At 44.1% G+C, this 14,850-nt stretch overlaps 2 protein-coding genes across 5 annotated transcripts; both read left to right on the forward strand.

Annotated features, from left to right (window-relative positions):
* Positions 1–533: 533 nt before the first annotated feature.
* On the forward strand, positions 534–5,923 carry MTCP1 (mature T cell proliferation 1). Its single transcript, XM_081794398.1, has 5 exons — positions 534–646; positions 5,151–5,302; positions 5,421–5,591; positions 5,673–5,724; positions 5,810–5,923. The coding sequence occupies exons 2-4, from the start codon at positions 5,198–5,200 to the stop codon at positions 5,718–5,720; spliced, it is 324 nt and encodes a 107-aa protein (XP_081650524.1). The 5' UTR covers positions 534–646; positions 5,151–5,197; the 3' UTR covers positions 5,721–5,724; positions 5,810–5,923.
* On the forward strand, positions 534–9,917 carry CMC4 (C-X9-C motif containing 4). Of its 4 annotated transcripts, XM_081794394.1 has the most exons (4): positions 550–646; positions 739–855; positions 7,158–7,225; positions 9,530–9,917. In XM_081794394.1, coding segments are annotated over exons 1-4 (336 nt in total). In that variant the 5' UTR covers positions 550–644; the 3' UTR covers positions 9,679–9,917. The 4 variants fall into 4 exon arrangements, with proteins under 4 accessions (XP_081650521.1, XP_081650520.1, XP_081650522.1 ...); XM_081794395.1 differs by lacking the exon at positions 739–855 and having other exon boundaries at positions 534–646; positions 9,530–9,916; XM_081794396.1 differs by lacking the exons at positions 550–646; positions 739–855 and adding an exon at positions 5,834–6,255.
* Positions 9,918–14,850: the final 4,933 nt, after the last annotated feature.

Genomic DNA, 14,850 nt, shown 5'->3' on the forward strand with positions numbered 1-14,850 from the left:
GGCGGGGCGGGGTGGTGGGGGCGGGGCGCGAGGCGGGCGCGCGGAGGCGGGGCTCGGGGCGCGGGGGCCGGGCGGGGCCGGCCCGGCGGCACCTGGGAGACGCCCGCGCCGGTCGGGGCGGGCGTGGCCGTCGGGCGGAGGGCGGTAGCCGGCCGCGGTCGGGGCGTCAGGCCGGGTGGCGGGGTCGGCAGGGAGGCGGCGCTCGAGGGCCGCGGGCGGACGTGGTCTGTGAGCGGCGCCCGGGCGGCCGGGCCGGCGCCTGTCGAGCGCCCGCGCCCATTTTGCCCGCCCGCCGAAGAGAGCCGTACGCGGCCTACACGCTCCGGGGACAGCCCTTTAAGGCGGCCTCGCCGCGCGCGCCGGCCTCCTGAGTCCGGGGGACGCTCGGTTGAAATTGGGTCCTAAGACAGTTCAGGTTTTATTTTATTTCGGTTTGCTTCCAAGTTACGGCCCCGAATCTCGTACAACTCTCCCCGGAGCACTTCCGGTTGCCGGCCCTCGCCTCCTAACTTCGGTTCGGGTGACCTCGGCCCGCCCCAGGCTCACGTCCCGATCCTGCCTTGAGTGGCCCAGGGCGGGGGACCTGGAAGTTTTAGCCTCGCGGCTCCTGAGGCGGATTAAGTAGCCCAAGAAACATTATATTCATGTGAGTAACCTCTTCCAGAAACAGTGCTATACTGTATCGGAAAAAGTATCACTCTGAAGCTTGGCTTTTAGGTACCTGCTTGTTTGATACAGGGACGGGAATGGGGGACGTGAGCTTTCACCGAAGGTCGGATGTATCGCAGCCCATATCCACACTACAAGTGTCCTCAGCTCTCTCCTTGTCCTGATGATATCAGATATGGTGAAACTGTACGTAAAAGTCCTTTTCTTTTCAGGAATGGCAAACGTGCCACGGGTAAAAGTACAGATCTTTCCACTCCCAAGCTTAGGAATGACACGTGGATGTGAGGAACCATTCTAAAGCAAAGGAAAATCTATGCCTTGCCGCCTCCACAGCCCATCAGTGTTTATGTTTCTTTGATCTGCTTCTCGATTCCCTGTGTAGTGTTGAAGCCAGGCAGACATGGCAGTACTGGAAAGGGAACATTCCCAACGTTCCACTTGAAGAGGTGTTGATGCTTTGCTCTTTTCTCCGAAGTCAGTTCCAACCCAACTCTCCCCACCACAGATAGGGCCCACATCCACTGGGATTACCTGTCACATATATGCCACCAACCTCCATTTTGACCTAATGCTTAAGGTTCACATGGCACCTGTGTCCATGATTCATTCTGATACTCATGAATATGGGACAAAACTTCAAGTGTGCGATTACATTGGACCCATCTACATTTTGTCTCTAAAGTGTCAAGTTTACACCATATATTATTTCCAGATACTGTTCATGGCGAATATGCCCTGCTGGAATAGGACAAGGATGGCCATTCTTCTCATTATTATGTTCAGCAATGGAATATTCTGACTTTATAAAGTACCTTTAGATACCTTCAAGACAAAAAACACCCCTTCCTTTGTCGTTGCTCTCAGTTACTCTCAAATTCGAGAATGATATTCTCTGACTTTCATAATACTCGCCGCTGCGTTGCACATTTCTAAATCTTTAATTGCAGGAGAAAAAAAACTTAACATTTACAGCAAACTTATGTCCTAGACACTCTACTAAGCCTTGATATACCTTTGTATGGAAACTGCTCCAATTAGAATCAGTCCACAACTTCCTATATATATATATATATATATATATATATATATATATATATATACATATTATATATATATATATAATATATATAATATGTATATATGCACATATAAAACATACAAGAAGTGGTAAATAACTGCTGACGATTATGATCAATACGTTCTTTGTTTCTCATTTTACACCTCAAAAAACTGAACTCTAGACAGGTTAATTTGTCTAGTCACAAAGCTAGTCACTGATAAAATCAGGATTCATACCCAGGCCAGACTAACTCTAGTGAACACGTTCTGAGTAACTTCACCCATTGTAATTAAATCCGGTGATTAATTCACTTCAACTAAAGTGTCTTCAAGTAATTAATACTTAAAAATTGTCCAAATACCTGTAAATGGAATTATACTCCTTACGAAAGCCCTCCTATGTTATATATCATCCATTCAAAACATAACTTACGAAATGCCATACTAGTAAATAGTCCATGTAGGCCACTATGGTCTCTGACCATAACACAAGGTCACCCCCATGGGGACAATCTGTATTAGTACCTTAACAGATGATAAACCTAATATAAGCACTGTTTGAATCCATTTCAATTTGCACATGGTAGTATTCCTTGGAGTTGAGGGAAACAAGTTTATGTTCTGTGTATTACATTGCACCGTGTACCTCAGTTTATCTTGAGTATTTAAGAGATTCATAGTAGTTTAAGGAGTTCTGAAGTTTGTGAACAAGGTTCATGTGCAGAAAAATGTTCTCTAGTCAAATAAATTCGGGAAATGGTAAACAAAATAAAGTCGCCTTACTGTGTAACTTGCCACAGCTTTTATGACTATAGATTCCCAAACTTATTTGACCAAAGAGACAGGTAGGGGAAAGTGTTCCAGGAATGATATTTTAGAGAGATGGTGCTCAATTCCTACAACCTGGTATTTTGTGGTCTTTGATCTCACGCTTTCCCAGTCACTTTCTGCTTCGGTAAGGATGTTGTGCTTTGAGCTCACATGGCAGTTTCTCAGTCCCTTGGCCACTGCCCTTGCCTTTCACTGGGCCTTCATGCTGTGTCTAAGTGGTAGCACACACAAGTCCAGGGTCATGTGCTGGGGTTTGTTCCCAGGCTCATGCTGCTGATGCCCAGCATGTTGGTCTTTAGGTCACAGCAGCACATCACACTGCCTTTCTTCTGAGAATATTTTGTAGTGACTCATGGGCCTCTTTGTAGTGATTCATAGTAACTCACACTATCATCTCCAATTTGTTTGCCCTCTATACCACTGGAATCATTCCCTTTTAATGTCAGCATAACCACTAAGATTTTACTTTTCATCCAAGACAAGTTTAAATGTCAGGATATTGACGGTTGTCTGTGAGTGAATCTATCTGTGAACTTGAAACGATACTGAAACCCTTAACACTTGGTTTCTATTTTTTATTAAATGGCCACACTTCTTTTGTACTCAAAATCCAGACATTAATATACTTTATTTTAACATTCGTATTTACTATCTCTCTTTTCCAAAAGCCCTTGGGAAGAGGAGAGGCAGAATGATTGTGTCTACTAAATGGAAAAAAAAAATAGCTTTCAAAAAATATGTAGTCATATAGTACACCTAGAGAATCAATCTCTACTCTTGTATATGTGATATTTATCCATTTCCCTTGTCAGCATATATGTCCACCTACTCACAAGGACACTGACTAGTATTTGAGACTTGGGGTGCTCAGTAGTGTATCATTCCTGTGAATCAAAGAGCTTATAATACGGTCTTTGAAGGGAGACAGGACTTGTGAAATAAGCAAAGCAAATGTGCAAGGCAATTTAAATTAGAGGCCAAAATATGAGTAAGAGCTTAGACATAAATGCTGCAGTGGTCCTAAAAGGCATACAGAAAATGGCCTGTGGAAGCATTTTAGGCAAGGAGAAAGCAAGAGCAAACCTTTGGAGCTAGTAATGAGCCTAGTATTTAGGGGAAAATTAGTCTCAAATACAGTGGTAGTGGTGCTTCCTAGAATTGGTGACAGATAGGATGTAGCAACTGAACAAGATGAAGAAGTCCAAGATAACTGAGAGAAACTGGGATTTGGCGAAGGGGAAGGGGTTCCACTTTAGGTGAGTTTGGAAGGAGAGAGGCCTAGAAGCTTAGGATGGGCTCAGAGTCACCTCCATTCAGGATACAATGGCTGAAGCAACCATAATGCTCTGAAATTAACCACTGAGATAAGACCATTTCCTAACTCTATAAAAGATATTTTCTACTTTTAGGGATGGTGAACTAACAGTTGTTAAGGGGGGAAAAATCAGACTCAGATTGTTGTCCTTGAAAAGAGGATTTGGTTTAGCTCAGTTAGTTCTTTCTAGCTTTTTCCTGGGCTGCATCATCCTCTGTTCTGGCATCTCATTTGCTGTGGACAATCTCAGTTTAATGGCTTAACAACCTCCAAAGGTGTGTGGCAGCTCCTCTTCTACCTAAAGGCCACCCAAGGGGAACAGGAGGCCTTTGTTTTGTGGGGGCAGATCCCCCAATGCTGTATCTGTGCTGTCAGAGGTAGAAATACAGTGAAATTGTGCCGTGACAGTAGAAGCCAGGTACAAAGAGATCCTTATGGGGTTAGAGCCTAATCTGTGTGATGGAAGGATTTTGCCCAGTACCTTTGCTTCCTTTACACCAAAAAGCAGAGGGGTTTTTCTGGCCCTCTGACTTGGGAAATCAGAATTTAAATGCACACCTCTATGGAGAAATGGGCTCCTGTGACATCCTGAAGCATTATTAAAATGAAACAAGGACCTAGATGGATAACTATCATTTGCTCTCAGCCTCAAATCACCATGATCGCCAAGGTGTTTTGCAGCTTTAGAATTCCATGAAGCTATCTTAAATATTTTTCCCAACATGAAAACCCCCTTCTGGAAATGCCCAACTGACATAAGTAACCTTTCTAAGTAAGCTGACAAATAGGTCGTTTGTCTTAAAACAAACTTTTAATTTCAACTTAGCAACGTACATAATTCAGCCTTCACAATCTTTTAAAAATGGAGCTGTTTGGAAGGGACTTTTACCTGGGAGATACGGCACACCCAGGTCCATTGTTATACCGCTTTCTTGCCCAATTGAGTGCCCTTAGCACCCTGCTGTGCACACTCCGTTGCTAACCACACTTGGTCAGATGCTGCTTTGTAAATGCAAAGATTGGGAGACCACTGCCTGGCTTCCTGAGGAGCTGCGTGCTTCGCAGTCAACAGTTAGCATTACCCAAGACACTGCTGAGCGTCACTTCAGTGTCCTGCAGGCAGCTTCAGATGGCCTCGGCTCTATTTAGGCTGTGCAAGTAGACGTGTATGAGTTTTGGTTCTGGTTGGTGTTGCTAGTACCGGGTCACCTTGCTCACTGGCGAGTTCATTCAAACCCAAAAAGTCACACCTGTGTCCTGTGCGCGGGTGCTGCAGGCTTAGGTGGAGAAAAGCAGGGCTAGAATTGGAACCCAAAGCCCAGAATGGCAGGAGAGGATGCAGGGGCTCCACCCGATCACCTCTGGGTTCACCAAGAGGGTATCTACCGCGACGAATACCAGCGCACGTGGGTGGCCGTCGTGGAAGAGGTAAGTGTTTGTATTTTGCTTATTTTTTTATCGATTTTGCTTTGAAGCAACTTGGTTTCTAGCCAGTCTCAGTATCCTGAAACGTTTGCTTTTATTTTTGATCATTTTTTTCCATTAGGAGACGAGTTTCCTAAGGGCACGAGTCCAGCAAGTTCAGGTTCCCTTAGGTGACGCAGCTAGGCCGAGTCACCTTCTTACCTCCCAGCTACCTCTCATGTGGCAACTCTACCCTGAGGAGCGCTACATGGATAACAACTCTCGCTTGTGGCAGATCCAGCATCATTTAATGGTACCCATGTTGCTTAATCATTTTCCATTGTACTGGGGCTCTTACAACGGAGTACTCTATAAACTTTTCTTTTTCTGACAGGTCAGGGGAGTACAGGAGCTGTTGCTTAAGCTTTTGCCTGATGATTAACCTGGTATGTATTTCTATTTATCCCCCGTTCTCCCTTCTTTTTCACTCTCTTTGGCTGTGGTGATTTTAATGATCTATTTTTTTTCCAGGTGCTGGGATTCTAGGAAGATATGCTCCTCTGTTCTGTTCAGTACATGGCAATCACTTCATCCACCACTGCAGTGCACCCACCTGTGGGCCTGGGGGGAGGGAGTGGGTTGAACAACTGCTCAAGAACGCAGAAGCGTAGGAAGGGTCATGACCAACAGCACAAGTGGAACTGCAGAGAGGGGGTTACACAGGCAGAAAGCAAGTCAACAAAAGCACTTAGTCAGGACACGTAACTTGAAGTCGACTCCTTTGGAAATTGCCATGGAACCTTTCATGGACATCATCAGCTGGAACTGGGATCTGATGAGTCCCACAAAAGTCAGCACCTGACCGCCAAGGACTTGGTACTGATTTAGAGAGAAGAGAGCAGCTGCTAGCAGCATCAACATCTATTTGTCGCTTATTTGCCCTGCAGCAATTCACCTGCCTTTCCTTCTCCCGTCCTGTAAATATCCGAGGTTTTGCTCCGGTGTTTCCCATCCCAGTACTGACCTAACTTGGATCTACTGAGAATTTAGGGGGCTCTGAAACAAAAGGAGGTCGTTTCAATTAATGAAATTAGCTACCAAGGCTCCTGGGCCTTTTTCCTTTCTGCAGTTGTGCCTTCAAATTATTAGAAGTTGCCGATCAAAATCATGGGCACTTAAATTCGTTCTCTGGTTATAGATATTTTAAATAAGTTGGTTTCTGTAAGAGCTCCAAAAAATATTTTAGCTGCTTACCTAGCACCTTTCTCAGGAAGTAATAATAGCACCAAATATTGCTGATTCCTAGGAAAGCATTTACTACCTGATAATTTCCTGAGTTAAAGTAGTCATAACTGTTTATGTACATTAAAAGTAAGGTTTTTACTTTTTACATCTTGGGAATCACGGCTACCATGTATTGAGTCCTTACTGCCTTCCTTCCAGGCACTATTGTGTGTACTTTATATATTTCATCACACTTAGTCCTTCCATTAATGCTTGGAGTTGGGTAGGAATGGTCCCCAATTTACACATGAATTATACGGAAAAATTGCAAGGAGTTTAATGACTTACCAAGAGTGGTTCTGTGAATGATAGATCTGAGCAGTGGGCTCCTCTAGCCCAACATTGGTTTACAGTATTCAAGATGAGTTGATTGAATTCAAGGGTTCTTTTTTCATGTAAAGCTACTCATAGCTTCCAAATTGAATGAAATGGATATTATAAAAATACACTTGATTCATCCTATGAATGGGAAGAGTATTTTTTAGTGCAAATGTTTTCTAGCATACCTAGTTGTCTCAGAAGAAAATTCCATCTATAAGGGCTTTAAAGTCTTTATGGATAAAAGACAAAATAAAAATCATTTTTCTTATTTTAGTTTTCTGGATATGCCGCAGAAGGATCCGTGCCAGAAACAAGCCTGTGAAATACAGAAATGTTTACAAGGTAGTATGTGAAATGCTTTTTTATATTTTTCCACTTTACCTGTGAATTAACTACAAGAGACCAATTTTTCTTTTTATTAGCAGACAATATTAACTCCTCTCAAATGTAATATTTCTGTAATTATCCTGAAGATTTTCCTCATTGTATCATCAAAGATGCAGAAAATAAAAAGTGATGTGATATAAGCTTGCTGTTTGCAATCCTGGTTGTACATTAGAATCACCTGAAGAGCTTTAAACACTTGCCTAGAACAATTAAATCGAACTTCCTGAGGATGGGTTCTGGGCAGGAATCAGTCTAAAAAGCTAACCAGGTTATTTTAATGTACAGCCAGAGTTGAGAGTTACTAAGCTGAGCAAAGTCCTTTTTTTATGTTTGTTTGTTTATTTTGAGAGAAAGGGCGAGCATAAGCTGGAGGAGGGTCAGAGAGAATCCCAAGCAGGCTCCGTGCTGTCAGTGCAGAGCCCGACACAGGGGCTTGAACTCATGAACCACGAGATCATGACCTGAGCCAAAATCAAGAGTCAGACGCTTAACCAACTGAGTGACCCAGGTTCCTCAAGCAAAGTCCTTTTTTAAAAAGACTAGTTTTAAATGTGTTGGTTATACTTCATTGTGGCTGACAACTCACTTTTTAAAAGCAATCAGGTTGGAAGTGGGGGTTGAAAAAAACAACTGGAATTTAGGCTGCTGAAGTTAGCAACTAAGTCTTAAAGGTAAAAGCAAATTTCAAGTAAAGCATATTTGATGTGATTTGTCCACTTGGTTTTCTCCCCCAACCTGGTTTTAAATTGGCCAAAAAGTTTGGCCAAATGCTAGAAGATTTTTTTTTTTAATCAGCAAATGATTATTGGCAGAAGAACAGATAGAAAAAGCTACAAGGCTTTTTGAATTTCAAAACTGACACTTTTGATAATTTTTCCCATTATTTAACTAATGGAGATGGATGCCTATGAAAATGTAGAAGGGTCAGAAGGAACCATGTTACAAATTTACCCAGAGATTCACCACTAAAGAAAACTCTTGTTCATTTCCTTTGACTCTTACCTTTCATTCTTGGACTCTTCGTTTTATGATGTAAGCAATATTTCATAAATCTTTTTAATGTTTATTTACTTTTGAGAGAGGGTCAGCGAGAGAGAGGGGGACACAGAATCCGAAGCAGGCTGCAGGCTCTGAGCTGTCAGCACAGAGCCCGATGCAGGGCTCAAATCCATGAACTGCGAGATCATGACCTGAGCCGAAGCAGGGTGCTCAAATGACGGAGCCACCCAGGCGCCCCCATAAATATCTTTTAATCTAAAATATTAATGTATAATGATAATGCTACTTTATTCATCCTCTTCACTTCCTCCAAACTTAAGAAAAAGTAAAAACTGTTTTTCACAATTCCTTCTCCCAAATAAATTCTTACCTTATTTGAATTAGCAACCTATGGCTAAGGAAGAACAAGAATCAAGGTAGAGACACTCCCTTGCTATAGTGTGGGAGGAGTGAGGGTGGGAGGGCTAAGAGTTAGCATTAAGCACAGCCATAAGGATTTTAAACATATTAAGTCATTGAATCCTTTCATCCATGAGGTAGATGCTATTATTGACCCCCATTTTATAGATGGGGAAATTGACACAGAAGTTATATAACTTGTCCAGGGTCACACTACTATAAGGGGCACAGTGAGGATTTGAACCTCTTTGGTCTGGCTCCAAGTCTGGACTCAACCACTCAGCATGAATTGTTTTCTTTTTTTAATCCTGGACTAACTCCCATGCACCCCATTTTAGCAGCAGAGGATTCAGATCAAGTGCAGCTGACCTAGAACCTTTAGGTCAAGTTCTCCTTGACATAGGGTCTATGTATAGTAGGGGTCTTCACATATTTTCTGTAAAGGGCCAAACAGTAAATATTTTAGGCTTTGCAGGCCAGCAGGTCTTTGTTGTATAGGGTGTGGGTGGGTACGTGGGGTGGGTTTACAACCCTTGAAAAGCGTAAGAACCGTTCTGAGCTTGCGGAGATTCTGCAGCCGCCGGTGTTCTAGAAGAGGGCACATAAGCTATTAAATGAATTTTAAAGAAAAGGAAATGATATATAAAGTTCCTTCAACCACTTTGTAAATCGTGCTTTTATTTGTAATTAGCCTGTTGATTGGTCTCTACATCAGAAAGAATTAAGTGGACCTGGGTACATCCTCTTTCTTCCACGTCTGGAGATACAAGAAAGTTAAAAGGAGTGGGAGGCACTGATCTGAACCTCCCCGGGCCTTAGCTCTGTGAGATCATGACTAGGGTCTGCGTGTCTGTTTTGCAGCCAACAACTACATGGAATCTAAGTGTCAGGCTGTCATCCAAGAACTGCGGAAGTGTTGTGCTCGATATCCTAAGGGAAGATCTCTCGTCTGTTCGGGATTCGAAAATGAGGAGGAAGAAAAGCTGACACTGAAGCCTACAGCAAAGTAGAGTTCTGCTGACAAGTGAAATGCTGCACCATGTTTCCACCAAGCGAGTTGTATTTGTCTTCCTGATTCTTCAGGCCAGGTAGCAGCAAATACCAAATGAAAAAGTCAACTATAAAAGTTAATGAATATGCCATCTATGCAGAATGGATAGAAATATAAATATATTAAATACGTAGAATGTAATAAAACCGAGCTGCTAAAATAAACCTGTGAAGTGAAAAAGTGTGATTTAGTACTTGTGATATTGTGACTTATAAGAAATATACATTTGGTCTTTGTCTCCTTTCCTGGCACAGAGCTCCTAAAACCCTTGGAATTTCCTAAGTGATAAGAGTGATAAAGGTGTCTTGTCACATTAATGAGGTCACTTTTGGAAAGCCCCTGAGTAACCTATGGATGGGGTCTGGTGGCCAGGGGAACCAACTGTGTGATTCAAGGGTTGGAACTCTCAACCCCCCAGTCCCCCCACCTTTCGGGAGGGGAGAGGGGCTGCAGGTTGAATCAATCGCCAATGGCCTATGTAATGAAGCCTCTTTAAAAACCCCAAGGGACTGGGTTTGGACAGGAGCTCCTCTGCATGGGACCCTACCCTATGTGCCTCGCCATCTGGCTGTTCATCTGTATCCTTTATAATAAGCTGGTAAATGTCTAAGTAAATGTTTTTTCCGAGTTCTGTGAGCTACTCTAGCAAATGAATCAAACCCAAGGCGAATGTCATTGGGAAGCTGACATTTATAGCCAGTGAGTGAGAAGCACAGGTGACAATCTGCACTTGACAGGTGTCTGAATTGGGGGCACTCTTGTTGGACTGAGCCCTTAACCTGTGGGATCTGACACTGATTCCAGGTAGATAGGGTCATAACTGAATCTGTAGGCTATCTAGTCAGTGTCTGCTGAGAATTGGAGAATCGTTTGGTGGTGGTGGAAGAAACACATAAGAGTACTAAATGTATTAAGGCTATAAACATAGGTGTTAATGCATTCTCTTTAGCATTTTTCAGACTACTGGTTCCGTTCCTAAAATCAGTCCTGTGCTAGGGGGGAAGAACTTCCACACAATGCAGGCGCAATTCAAAGATGTCTCTAACCCAACTCCGTACCTGCTGCATTTCCAGTAATTCCGAGCAAAGTACCCTTTCGGATGCCAGTAAGAGCATTTCCTTCCACTTTTACATCGCCACCACAGGGCCTAGCAAGAAGACACTTAATATTTGTTCAGTGAGCGGTAGGAAAGGCCTAGAAATGACTCTTATAATGGTTAATGACCCCTAATTTATCATGAGAAAACTGGGGGAAAAAATGCTTCATTGGAAGTCAGGTAGCAACAGAATTCTTAGATGGTTTATCTACTCTACTCTTTATATCTTTATAATCAAAACATTACAGCAGCTCCTGATGATGGTAAGACAAGGCTGCTGAAGGAAGCCTGTTGACAGTTGTCAGCGGCTTCATGTAGTAGTACTGGAGTGACAGTAGCAAACAGGCCATTGCCTTTCCTCAAACAGATGCTAGAACCACCATCATTCCACCCTGCCTCCCCGCTAACCGAAGAAAGAAAAAGATGACTGTCTAATCAGGAGCAGAAACAGATCCTGCTGTGTGCCTGTCTCAGGCCCTTCAGACTGCAACGAAATGCCACGGATGAGGTGGCTTATGAACAACAGACATGTATTCCTCACAGCTCTGGAGGCTGCAAGTCCAGGATCAAGGCCCCGGCAGATTCAGTGTCTGGTGAGAACCTCCTTCCTGGTTCACAGACGGCCATCTTGCTGTGAAGGGACTAAGATAAGGCAGTCCCCGATACTCAAATACCATTGTCATTTGAGACCAACTGTTCTTTTAAAGCAGCATTCCCTAAAGTGTTTCTAGGAATTGCTATAAGACAAGGGGGGGAAAGGTTTCCATGGCAGATAAGTTTGGAGAATGCCAGGTTGGACATAAGGGAACAGGTGTCTTTCCTGTAAGACTTCAAAGCTTTTAAAATGCTACCGTAAATTATGATCCTTTGGAAAGGACTACTGTATGCAGTACTTGCCACAGTGTGCCCAGCGAACCCATTTTGCAGACAGCACCTCTGAGGGTGAACGTTCTCCAGAGAGACGTGGAGCAATGCTGCCTTAGAGATGTTTGATCCACAGACCAAGGTGACAGTGCTACGTTCTCGTGAAATCATTTAAGTGAACTCTTGTGTTAAGACTGAAACAATTTAATAAAACATTTACAACTATGTTTACATCATATAAAAATATAAATTACATTTAAAATTATGAGTTGATAGTGGTACTAGGATTTACATTAGGAACCACTACATGACTGTGCTTTATTAAAAACACTATTTTAACTGAGTTAACTACTCAAGTTTCACACTGTTTTGAATTTTTTTCTTCTAGGGTATACTACTTTATTTAGGCCTTTTAAAGCCTCAAATCCATTGTTCCTTCCTATCTGTAAAATCAGTCCTGTCTCAGTTGAAGTTAACATCTATTGGCAGACATTAATTTAAATCTGATTCTTCTCAGCCATCATGGCACACAGAAAAATAAAATAGCCACTAATAAAATAGAGAAGTTGAACATTCATCCAGTGTTTTTATGTGTTAGGGACCATGGTTAGTGCTGAATGTCAGTCTCCAGGGAGGAACTGGGACGGTGAGAACCATGGTCTCCTCCCTTGTAGCCTCTAAGTGGGCTGGCGGTGCCAAGGTGAATCACTTGGTTAACTTTCCACTGGAAAGTCAGTCTTCCCCCTTATAATGGGTATGTCATTCGTGGGGTGATATGTTGGGCCATACCCCACTACTTTTCACCCAAGAACTTCAGCACCCATTGACGACAGAAGCTCCTGATCTACCATTATGTGACAACTCCCCTCCCTGCATCCACTCCCCACAACTTCTAACCATTTAATAAACTGTAATATCACACTTGTGTTCGGTATCCAGAAGGCCTCCGGTTATATGGCACTTAATTTAAAAGGCTTTAAAGGTCTGTTAAGTAGTCACTTAACAGCAGAGCTCTAACTTTTTTAGCACCAGGTTCCAACTCTGTGCTTCAGTGCTTGTCAACCTCGGCTGCTCTTGAGAAACCCATGAGGTGTGTCCAAAAGTCAGGCTGCCCCGAGGAACCCGACCGGTGAAATCAGTACTTTGTAACTTTCCACTGCTCTCAGTAATCCTAATAGTAGTTCTTACCATTTTAAATTCAGAAAGGTAGACAGTTGAGGTGAGTCAATAAGGTGAGTCGACTGTTTTTAACGTGAAAAGAATGGAACACTATCAAGTGTGTTTAGAAAAATAGTGCTCTTAAAGTTCATGATTCCTTAAGAAGTAAACATCACAGAACATATGATTTCTGGGAAATCAGTTTCAGGATAGGATATATATTTTCTGCCCAATTCCCCAAGAGATCACACTAACCTTGTATAAGTGATTGATTAAGAAGGCCCCATCCCTGGACTTCATGACAAAGCAACCATGCAGATATGTTGGTGGAAGGAGCAGAGAGGGCAGCAGCCTAACTTTGCCTTCGTGGAGTTTCCCTCAGGGAAGAAACTGAGAGCATCATGAGGCATTAGTGATTTCCAGAAATTTCAAATCCATCTCTATATCATTTTTGTCAAGTCGAGATTTATCGCATTTTCTAAAACTATAGAAAAGTAGAGTTTTCAAATAAGAGCCCAGCCACTGGCCGTGCCCATCTTGCTGCCGAGTGTCAAAGGATGATAGAACATTCTTACAGTAGTTAACTATACAGTAGCCACATTTTGAAACCTGAAGCACCCAACCCACGAGTGTGTTAGCCAGAGTTCCTAGAGTTCCGAAAGGTTTGTTCCTTCTAGGATACTGTTCTGCAACTTCATTAATGTCCTGTCTTCTGCCAGCATCCATGAGACAGTGACTGACCAGGTCCAGTAAGGGGCCCTCTGACCGAGGGAGGGGAGGGGAGGGGAGCCAAGACTCCCGGGGTTTGATGAATGTCCTGAAACTCAGTGGTGAGAGACTGGGAGCAAACGTGAAGTCCACACAGGCAGCGGGAAGAAAACGTACCTTAAGATGATGACACTAATGATAACCGGGCTGCTCAGCAATGACGCGGCACCTCAGCGGGACTGAAAACACTGGAGTTGTTTTTGAGGCCGAGCGGCAGCAGCCCTAAACTGAAAGCGACCCCGGACCCCTTTCCCCTCTCCTCTCTCCTCTGACACCAGGGCGAACTTCAGGGAGAAGGAACTCAGGCATTAGAGCTCTGCTCTTATCAGGCCCACGTCCCCATCCTACCTAGTCCCATCGCGGGAGCGACTGTGGGTCAGAGGGTGGCCCGGAGTGCGAGGACGCCGGGAGGAGCCAAGGTGACTCGGGAGGGGACAGACAGGGCGCGGTGGGATGCACGGGGCCGAGGGACAAAGGGGAGAAAAACCTCACGAGTGTTCCGACCACCGGGTAGGGCAGGCCCAAATGTGCTGTTACCACACGCCTGCCAGCAGGGGGCGCCAAAACCCCGGCCACGCCGCATACCTCTGTCGGTCAAGGAAAAACCGGTCTCTTCCTCCACCACTAAAAAGGAAGCCCAACACGTTATTGCACCCGGGGTACTGGAGAAAAGCGTGCCTCGCTAAACAGGCCTCGGTAATCAAATGAAAAAAATAGTTGCCGGCTCCTCGTAGCTCGGTTTTGCATGAAGGGCTGGCAGCTGTTCTTTGGGGGGAAATCTTACCTCCCACTTCACCATCTTCAAGCAATGCCGCTGGCAACAGGGCCTCAAAGTAGCGACTCCATAAATGCGCGCACCCAGTCCTCCCCCACAGGCCCCAGAGCACAGCCACAAGCGGTGGGCAGAGCTCAGGCTCATTCTCACGGCGGCAGCGGGAGGCCAACCTGCAACACTGACCTTCACCGCGCACCTTAGGGCCCCAGAAGCAGCCAGCTGGAAATAAACTTCAGGAGAGGCCTATGGATCTTATTTCAACCTATTATCTACGACAACCTGCTCAAAGCTTAGAATGACCTGCCCATCTCTGTTGTCATGGCCAATAATCACGGAAAAACGGATGGATATAAGGCAACTCCCACCCCACTAGAGAGGCAGCCAGTGGCCACTCTCCCTGTCACGCAACCCACAGGGGCACAGGGCACTTCAGTTAGGATTTACTTAAGTAAATCAGTCACCATTCTATT

The sequence above is a fragment of the Panthera onca genome, chromosome X (genome assembly GCF_046562875.1).
Source record: "Panthera onca isolate mPanOnc1 chromosome X, mPanOnc1 haplotype 2, whole genome shotgun sequence".
In the NCBI taxonomy this organism is placed as follows: Eukaryota; Metazoa; Chordata; class Mammalia; order Carnivora; family Felidae; genus Panthera; species Panthera onca.

Coding starts and splice junctions, on each gene's coding strand:
- MTCP1 (XM_081794398.1), top strand. CDS start 5,198: ATGGCAGGAGAGGATGCAGGGGCTCCACCCGATCACCTCTGGGTTCAC. Junction 5,303..5,420: donor GGGTGGCCGTCGTGGAAGAG/GTAAGTGTTTGT, acceptor TTTTTCCATTAG/GAGACGAGTTTCCTAAGGGC. Junction 5,592..5,672: donor AGATCCAGCATCATTTAATG/GTACCCATGTTG, acceptor TTTTTCTGACAG/GTCAGGGGAGTACAGGAGCT.
- CMC4 (XM_081794394.1), top strand. Junction 856..7,157: donor ATATCAGATATGGTGAAACT/GTACGTAAAAGT, acceptor TTCTTATTTTAG/TTTTCTGGATATGCCGCAGA. Junction 7,226..9,529: donor AATACAGAAATGTTTACAAG/GTAGTATGTGAA, acceptor TCTGTTTTGCAG/CCAACAACTACATGGAATCT.